The sequence below is a fragment of the Triticum dicoccoides genome, chromosome 2B (assembly GCF_002162155.2).
Source record: "Triticum dicoccoides isolate Atlit2015 ecotype Zavitan chromosome 2B, WEW_v2.0, whole genome shotgun sequence".
Classification (NCBI taxonomy): domain Eukaryota; kingdom Viridiplantae; phylum Streptophyta; class Magnoliopsida; order Poales; family Poaceae; genus Triticum; species Triticum dicoccoides.
Window position 1 is genome coordinate 278273820 of NC_041383.1, and position 10018 is coordinate 278283837.

A 10018-nucleotide genomic window follows, 5' to 3' on the forward strand; every position below is an offset into this window, starting at 1 on the left:
TTAGCTCAATGAGCTATATGTTGTTATGAATTACCAAAACTACCTAGGGATAGTTGCACTTTCAATCGCTCAGGCGGCCATTGCTAAAGCCAAAGAGGCCGTTGCCTCTTCGGCTGCAATTTTTGTAGGAGTCCGGGGTCGGTGTGGGTGTGGAGGTTGGTAGTGGCCAATCCCAGCCTAGCACCTCTAGAAGGGGCCCTGCTAAAAGATCTAAACCCTGCGCGGCTCCTAGCAGGTCGAGCCTCCTCATTAAAAATTTGTCTTACATATGAAAGCCCTCTTTTGGAACATTAGAGGTTTCGGTGCTAGGGGCACCGTGACCAAATTAAGGACTTGGTGCGTGCGAATAATACTGATTTGGTGGGGCTGGTTGAAATCTTTAAAGAGTCTTTTTTTCCCCAATGAACTTTCTGCTATCGCGGGCATGGATAGATTTGATTGGCATGTGTTACCTACTTCGGGCCATTCGGGGGGGTCCTGATTGGCTCAAAAAAAGATGTCTTCAATTTCGTCGCCTTTGATCATGGGGTCTTCTGGGCTAGCACGTTAGTTTGTCACAAAGCCCTTAATATTCTATGGGAGTTCATTGTGGTGTATGGTTCGGCGGATCACTCTCTGTCTTCCTTATTTCTGGACGAGCTGTCTGCTAAGATTGAGGCTTGCAATCTACCAATGGTTATCGGTGGGGAGTTGTACCTCCTTCGTTTTCCCTCTGATAAAAGTAATGACAATTTTTCCTGGCCTCTGGCTAATGCCTTCAATGACTTTATTAGCACCAATGCCATCCGCGAGCTCCCTAGGGTTGGAGCCCGTTTCACTTGGTCTAATCATCAGGCCAACCTGATTAGATCAGTGCTTGACAGAGTTTTATGTGTCCTAGTTGGGACTCTCTATTTCCCCGGGCCTCCCTCGCTGCAAAAAGTATCGTTGGCTCCGACCATACCCCTCTTTTTCTTGATGATGGGATGGATCAAGATAGACCTCCTGCTAGGTTCCAATTTGACACTTCCTGGCTACTTGTTGAAGGCTTTAATGATATGCTGGCCTCAAAGATTGCCCTTCTTCTTTCCTCAAACGCTTGTTGCTTTGGTCCTTTGGACGATTGGCACTCTTGCTCTTACAATTTGTGCAAATTTCTTAGAGGTTAGTCCCATAATCATGCTACTGAGGAGCGTTGCTCGAAGGATCTCCTAGAATCTCACATCTTGGCTCTTGACCATGCGGCTGATTCCTCCAGGCTCTCTGACGATGGATGGTCTTTGCGGTACAATCTTGAGGCTGCCTTGATGCAGTTGCATCAACAGGCTGAAATCTATTGGCGCCAGCGGGGCACGCTTAACTGGACTCTAAAAGGGGACTCCCCCACAGCTTATTTCTTTGCCATCGCTAACGGTAGGAGGAGGCGGTGTGGTATTAACAGCCTGATCATTAATGGAGTGCGGTCTTCGGACCAGTCTCTGATCCTCTCTCACGTGGTAGAGTTCTTCTCTTCGTTATTAGGGGCCAAACCTCCATCGGGATTTTCCATTTCTCCAACCTTGTGGGACCATAGTTTGAAGATTTCGGCCGAAGAGAATGCTTCGTTGATGATTCCCCTCTCTGATAAGGAGATCTGGGATGTGGTTAATTCTGCTAACCCGGATGCTGCTTCCGAGCCGGATGGCTTCTCGATCCCTTTCTTTCGGAAGTTTTGGCCTCAGTTGAGGCAGCTGGTTTGTAATGTTATCCAGGGGTTTTGTCTAGGAACTACTGATATATCTCGCCTTAATTATGCGGTGATCTCCCTGATTCCTAAAGTTAAAGGTGCTGAACCGATCTCCCAGTTCAGGCCTATTGTGTTGATCAATAACTTTGCTAAGTTTCCTGCTAAGGGCTTTGCTAATCGCATGTCCCCCGTTGCCCAGAGAGTTATCAGTCCCTACCAGTCTGCTTTCATCAAAGGGCGCTTCAGTTTAGATGACATCCTATGTCTTCATGAAATTTTTCATGATTTGCGATCTCGCAATTCTAAGGCGGTCATCTTAAAACTAGACTTTGAGAAAGCCTATGACTCGGTTAGCTGGCCTTTTCTCAGGAAGGTTCTTCTAGCGAAAGGCTTCGACGGGGCATATGTGCACCGTATTATGCAGTTGGTCTCGGGTGGCCACACTGCGGTCTCTGTGAATGGCCATATTAGTAATTTTTTTGTTAATGGCAGAGGCTTGCGTCAAGGGGATCCTGCCCCTCCTGTCCTGTTCAATTTTGTGGCCGATGCCTTTTCTCACATCCTTTCTAGGGCGGCTCAGCATGGTCATATCTTGCATGTGGTATCTCATTTAATCCCTGACGGAGTCACTCACTTGCAATATGCTGATGACACCATCATTATGGTTGAATTGAATGATGCCTGCATTGCCCACCTTAAGTTCATCCTGTTATGCTTTGAGGCCGTCTCGGGCTTGAAAATTAACTTTTCCAAAAGTGAGGTCCTGGTTACTGGTGTTGATGATACGGAGGCCTTGAGAGTGGCTAGGTTGCTTAATTGTTCCCTGGGTTCCTTCCCTTTCAAATATCTGGAACTTCCCATCTCTCCTGTTGTGCTTCATGCAAAGGACTTTGCTCCGGCTGTTTCTAAGGTGGGAAACAGGGTTCTTCCCTGGAGAGGTAGATATAATACCAATGCTGGCAAAGTTGCTCTCATTAACGCTTGCCTCCCCTCCCTCCCAATGTTCCTTATGGGCTTCTATCTTTTATCGGCTGGCATTCATGCCGGTTTTGACAAGCACAGGGGTGTTTTCTATTGGAATGCTGCTGATAACAAAAGGAAATATAGGCTGGTTAAATGGAAGCTCATGTGTAGGCCTAAAAACCTTGTGGGGTTAGGCATTATTAACACGCTGGTTATGAACAAGTGTCTATTAATTAAATGGTGGTGGAAAATCATGACCAGTGGGGTCGGTTCCTTATGGTATTCCATTCTAAGGCTAAATATTTTCCTCACTCTAGCCCGATGTTTGCTGTGGCCCGGCGTGGATCTCAATTCTGGAAGGACCTTATTAAAGTCAAACCTCTGCTCCTGGAACATGTTAAGTTTAATGTGGGTAACGGTACCTCGGTTCGTTTCTGGCGTGATTGGTGTTGTGGTGATACTCCTCTGGCTGTTAGTTTCCCGGCTCTTTTTTCGTATTGTCCTAACCCGGATATCTCCATCGCGGAGGTGGCGGCTAATAATTGGGACTTGGCCTTTCGCCGCTCCTTGTCTCCTGAAGAGTTGGAAGACTGGCAAAGACTCTCTATCTTTTTCCCCTTGCTCTCGGAGACGCCAGATTCGGTTGTCTGGCCTCATTCTGCCTCTGGCCGGTTTTCAGTTAAATTGTTGTACTCTAGGCTCATCGGAGGTGCCCCTTCGAATAGGTTTTCTTGCATTTGGAGGTCCAAAGTTCCTCCTAAGATTAAAATCTTCCTCTGGCAAGCCTTCAGAGGCCGTCTCCCCGCAGCTGACCAAATTTGTAAGCGTAACGGGCCGGGCTCGGAGTTCTGTGCTCTTTGCGGTGCCTTGGAAGACACAAACCATATCTTTCTTCATTGTGTGTTGGCTAAGCTGGTGTGGAGTTGTGTCCGGTCATGGCTTCAGGTTACTTGGAATCCCTCCTCCTTCCCTGATCTGAGAAACCTTGCCAACTTGCTGGTTGGGGTCACTAAGAGGGTTTTCTGGGTAGGCTTGGGTGCGACATGCTGGTCTTTATGGACGATTAGGAACAAATTTACAATCGAACATGTCTTCCCATCTAAGGCTGCTGACGTTCTTTTCAAATCCTGTATATTCTTGCAGCAGTGGAGATCATTGACTAAGGAGGACAATCGGGGAGCGCTGGACCTGCTCATCTCTAAAATTCGGGCCTCGGCGTCCTCTATCTCCGGGCAGGATCCTGATGTCTGACCTCGCTTGCCGTTGTTTCGTCGTTCTTGGTGGTGGTTGTTTCTTTCCTCTTTCCGGCCTGCGTGCCGTGTCTGGCAGGTTGCCATGTACCCCTAATACTTTCGTGTGCCTGGTCCCTAGTTTCTGTTTCTGTGGATTATTGGTGGTTTCGCCCTTGTTGGTGTTTGGGCCTGTGACTCTGCCTTGTGGCTTTATTTATAAAGTCGGGCTTAGGCCTTTTCTCTAAAAAATGAATTGGGACTTTCTCCCAGAGGTACTTATGCTGCCACAGTTGTAACATATAGGACTGTAAGAAAAGTTAAATATCTTTTGCATACAAGGTCACACATTAGACATTTTTATTTATATGATTGTCTGCATCATCGATGCAGAGACCGTTATCTTCCTCTTCTTCTTTTTTTTTGAGTAATTTGGATTGCTTACCACACGTGACACATGGTGGATTATCTTCCTTTGAAAGAAAGAAAGGGAGAAACTAATTGTCACATGAACATAAGTTAGATAAGCATGCTAACCATACATTCCTACTTCAAAATCTAGTAACTCAACCTTTTGTACAGTAACACCAGAAAGACAAGAAAATGTGAAATGGGTCATCAGACTACGTATATATGGACCCTCATGATCTACTACCTTTTGTACGTACTTGACACAAACATCTGCTCATACGAAGTTATGAATCCGAGAAGCAAAACCATCAGAAAGAGATTTGGCATTACAGCTGTCGGTAGCAGAAAAGGCATTTAATTATAATTGAAGGGGTTTATTAGTATGTCTTTGCAGTAGTACAAGTAATAGTGCGTTTTAAAAGCACGCAGAGTACGTACGACTCTGGATTTGCAGACCCTGGGTTAAAGATCGATCACTATGCATAAGGATATGCACCTGATGTTATTATCCAGGGTGACTCGCGGCTATATCCAATCCACCAATATTTCAGTTGAATATGATATGTATATAGTATGAGCAGGCCCGTCAGAAAAAGAAAAGGAGCCGAGAGATGCATGCATTAAATTCAGCATGCATGCAAGCAATAAGTACGTACGTGCGTGCGCATGCAATCTAAACAAATTAAGCCAAAAGGGGTTCAAGTGCCACAAACTGAGAAGCGCTGATGTTGCTAAAGAAATGTTGAAACTAGGATTAAACATCATACACAAGCAAGTTGTGTACAATCTGTTAATACTCTTGTTAATTCTAGCAGTGTATCCACATGTGTATGATTGAGTAGCATGCATATTCAATGAACTGCTGAATATAAAGTCTTGCTGTTGCCACATTATAACACTTTAATTATACAACAATTTAATGAGGCCGTAATCTAGGAACAGCATCCATGCAAAAAAAAAAGGGAACAGTACTATACAAGTTTTTTTTTCGGGTAACAGTACTATATAAGTTACATGCACACAATAGATTCAAATGCATAAATCACCAATATTCACAAAATAAATGACAAAAGGATGATAACATAATATGACCTCTCTCCAAATTCTAATACATTTTGGATATTTCAATATGGACTACATACAGACTAAAATGAATGAACAAATACACTAAAACACGTCTGTATACATCCGATTTCGAAAAAATAAGGTTAGAACATCTTATAATTCAGAACATATGGAGTACTATATAGTTCATAAATGACTCCCTAGCTAATTTTTTTGTGAATGACTCGCTAGCTAATTGAATGGACTAACTATTATTTTTAATCCAACACTACGCAGAAAATATGGAAAGCACTAATATATTATTTTGAGATAGTTCAAAATTACAATTGTAAGTTTGAATTCTCAAACGCTCCCTTGACACATATTAGTGGACTAATATAATGAACTGAAAATATTGATGGAATCATTTTAGAGAACTTGAGAAGGCGAAGTGATATGCAGATCACATCCGGCCAGTGCAGTTTACTCTTCTAGGTATATACACATATAAACAGAGGCGAAAATGATATCAACATGATATATTGTTGCTTTTTCAGTTGTTACTATAAGTAGGTTAGGTGCACAATTGTAAGTTTACTGGAAAATTGAAAATCATAGTGGACTTTTTCATTTGTTACTATAAGTAAAAGATATATAGTAAGAGACAGGGCGAAAATAAATTTTCCTATATATGCATGAAACTGACATGCAAGCACTTTTTTGCCAAGAATCTAAATCCAAATCAGAATACCTTTTATATACTCCTACATGCACACAAAACCCAACCTAATTAAATGCCCTCCATTTCAAGTGCCTTCTAGCTAGCACACACATTGCTTACCTTCTTCTTCCCAAATTTATCTCCCTTTCCTTTACATGGTACACTCACGTAGCAGCAGCGTGAACATTGCTAGCATCAAAATACGGATCCAAAAATGGCTACGAGACATGCAGGAAAGAACAAGCATATGTAAACAGCCGTATTTTTACCCCTCGCCGTCTATCTGCAAACGTGGGCATAAAAGATTCTGATCACAGAAACATGATAACGCTAACTTGCATGAGTGGCACTGCATGCGGGAATCCTACGATGGATCGATCCTTCACAAATAAGACAGCCCTCTCCCAAAATGCACAGAATTCAAAGATCTGATCATGCGCTCGCTCGCGCATCCACAAGAGGGAGCGCGAATTAAAGCTCGCTAGCTAAAGCTGCTGCACATGACCAAAAGTGAGACATCCATCCATGCACTAAAAGTGAAGTAACTATAGCTAGCAAGTTGATAGAATGCGTGCATATAGTATTCATTCTTACTTACACACACATATATGGGGACTTGTATGAACCATCATCAGGACAACAGTACCAGTTTAATTCCTCATAACTCACAATGTCATCACTGGTACAACAGAGTTTGAACAAAAGATAACCCCAAGAAAAATGAAAGAAATCCACTCTAGAAGAGAGAGAAAGAGAGAAAGGAAGAAGAAACCCTTTAAAAAGGTGACCAATGCTTGAGAACTCAAAAACAGTTCTCTAATTAAGCTTCCAGGAGAGGAGTACTAGTATTAACTTATACATCTAACGAGAGTTGGCAAATTGGAGTAACCAATTAAACACACTAATTAAAATGCCAAGATGAGAGAGAAAGCTAGAGAGAGAGAGGCTCATTACTTGCACCACCATTGCTGCTGCATGCTATTGCTAGCTAGCTCTCATATATCCTCCCCACACCTACACCATATGCCTTATATACAAAACACCCAAGGAGAGGGAGAAGCAGCAAATCAAGCAGTATAGCCAGGAGTGTCTAGACTTACACTTGCTTGCGTGCTTCCCTCTTCTCCGCGTTGATCTATGCATGCATGCCCTCGTCTTCTTGATTATGGATTGAAGGCGACGCCGCACAAGAACATGGACTGGACTGGACTGGTGGATCCATCTCTCCATCGGCGAAAGAGAACAAACCCTATGATTCTTTTTGGATCACTGCTTTCTGACCTCCGACTCCGAGATCGTCTCCCTCTCTAGCTACCCGGAGTATTCTCTCTCATCTTAGCTTTCCCCCCCACAAATTACATGTTATTTTAGTCAAGGAAAGAGTTAACCGGAAAAATGGAGGAGAAAAATCGACAAGTTAACGACCAGCGGCAACGAGTCCGTACGTCGAGAGTTCGAGACTCACTGGACGGTCGGCTAGAAGAAGGTTGCAATGGAGGATCCGCAGTTGGCCATATCTGGCCACGCTGCAGGCGAGCCGCCGATGTTCCCGTTGCCCCAGTACATGAGAGGGGAGGACGTCGGCGCCGTGGCAGCGTTGCTGACCGCCGGGTTCATGGACGCCGCGGCGGCGGCGGCCATGAGCGCGTCCGAGGCCATGATGTTAGCCTCGACGTTAGACGACGACGTCGGATGTTGATCCCAGCTCTGCTGATCCCCATCGGTCGCCTTCTTCTGGTGGTGGTGGTGGTGGTGCTCGCCGGCGGTGGCCTCGGCTTTCACATGCAGCTCCTCCAGTCCCGGGACGATGGAGCCGGACAGCAGCGGCGCGTAGAAGCCGTCAAAGAGACCGCCAGCTCCGTCTTGAAGGTGCTGCTGCCAGGGCTTTATGTGGATCTGCGAGCCGTTGGCGTCGCCGGCGCCGTAGCCGAGCCCCAGCAGCTGATCCACCTGGGTCTGGTGCTGCTGGTGCATCTCGTAGGCGGTGGCGTCCGAGACGACCGACTGCATGGCGTGGAAGAGGCCGAGGTGGTCGCCGCCTGAGGCGCCGCTCCCGAGCAGGAGCGAGGCCAGGGAGCTGCTCCCGTGTCCGTGGAGGCCCAGCGCCGAGGAGAGGGAGCCCGGCGGCGGGAGCGACATGGAGGTAGACGACGTGATGCCGCCGGCAGCGGCGTTGGTGGAGGCGACGACGGCGCAGGAGCCCGGCCGGCCCCCTGATCCGTTGCTGCTCCTGGAGCGCTTGTTCTTGCGGCAGCCTCCGCCGACGGGGACGTTGCGGAGCGTGCCCCCGCGCGTCCAGTAGCGCTTGCAGGCCTTGCAGAAGTGGCGCGGCTGCGACAGCGAGTAGTTGTTGTAGTAGCAGAACTTGGTGTTGGCCGAGTCGCAGCGTGGGCAACGCAGCGCCTCCGCCCGCGGGTCCGCCACGGCACCGCCAGTGCCACCGCCTCCGGCCGACGAAGAGCTGCTCCTCCCCGCGCCAGCAGCGGCGGCTGGCTGCACCGCCGCAGCCGCAGCCGCAGCAGCCCCCCCGCCCGCGCCAGCCATGAATTGATCTCCTCCTCCCTCACCCCCGTACGTCTACAGATCAACACGCGCAAAGGCGGCTGCTAGAGACGAAGCACGCACGCAGGAAAGACTGATCGATCGATGGATGGAGGTGGGAATGGGATGGGGAGGAGAGGGGGAAGGGGCCGGGGTGGGTGGGGTTTTCAGCTGTGAGGTTCGCTGACAAGGGCTACACAACAAAATGGGCGTGCAGGTATTATTGCGAGCTGATGGTGATACTACCACACTTCCTTCCTTCCTTTCAGCTCCGCACAGCACAGCACAGCACGACAAGGCAAGATTAGTAGCTAGAGAGGGAAGCGGTCGCACGCAGCCTACCTCAGTTTATATAGCAGCCCAGCGCGGACCACGAGCGCCGCGTCTGCATGCTACCTGCTAGCTCCCGCGCACATACTACAGTGTTACTAGATCAGACCCATGGTTAATTAATTAAGTTTTTTTTTGCCGGAATGGTTAGTTAAGTTCCAAAAATGTCTACAGATTGTTAGGTTTCGAAAGGGAAAAAAATACTGATGATGTTTGCGTTGCTGAATTTGCGTGTGTTATGTATTATTGCATGTGGTGCCATATCTGAGCTTTGTACTGTAAAAGCCGTTTTAGTGTGTAAGTGGGGGTGGGTATTGTATGTGCACGTGTATGAGTATAGCGTATAAGCTATGTGTGGGAGTTGTTGTTGTCATTCTGATTGATGTTATTGCCTTTGAATTGACTGGCGCACTGTCTATTTGTATATGTGCTGCGTTTTGCCTGGTTTTAGGGCGGACTTCTTTCTTCTTTTCGAAATAGGGCTGAAAGCACAGGCATTTGCATTGATCAATGCACATGATCCTTAATTAATTATTGCAAAATTTACACTATATATAATGTCTAAATAGAAAAACCAAAGGCCAGGAGGGCAAAGACTAGGCAGGGTATATTACAACTGCTCATAAACAAGAAATATGAAGCCTCATGCGTCACATATCCTATTATTAGGTCGCCCTTCAAATCTGTTGAACAGATTCCTAGGGACTATCTCTCATAGGTTTCGCCTACAGACCGTGGACGCCCAACCCCTCGCCCGGCAGAGATAGGATTCAGTAAGTTGCTATGTAGATGGCGAGCAAAAATGGATAGCTTTTGTCTGTCAAAAACATTACCACTGCGACTATTTCATATTGCCCAAAATAAAGCACAAACTCCCGCCTGGATTTGAACTTTAAACATAGGAAGCACCCTATTCAATCGGAAATCGAAGCGACATGCAAGTGCAAGGCACGTACCTGCCCAATCGTGCCCGGCTGTTCGATTGCTTTAAAATTCGTAAACTTGATTAATCCTAAGGCTTTGAATACTGTACAGCGGGGTCTATTCATGCATACTCTTTGCAGCTTTTGCCAG

General features: G+C 46.6%; 1 protein-coding gene across 1 annotated transcript; it reads right to left on the reverse strand.

Moving 5' to 3' along the window:
- Positions 1-6632: 6632 nt before the first annotated feature.
- Positions 6633-8916, reverse strand: LOC119363514 (dof zinc finger protein DOF5.8-like). Its single transcript, XM_037628886.1, has one exon. The coding sequence runs from the start codon at positions 8615-8617 to the stop codon at positions 7550-7552; it is 1068 nt and encodes a 355-aa protein (XP_037484783.1). The 5' UTR covers positions 8618-8916; the 3' UTR covers positions 6633-7549.
- Positions 8917-10018: the final 1102 nt, after the last annotated feature.

Coding starts and splice junctions, on each gene's coding strand:
- LOC119363514 (XM_037628886.1), bottom strand. CDS start 8,617: ATGGCTGGCGCGGGCGGGGGGGCTGCTGCGGCTGCGGCTGCGGCGGTG.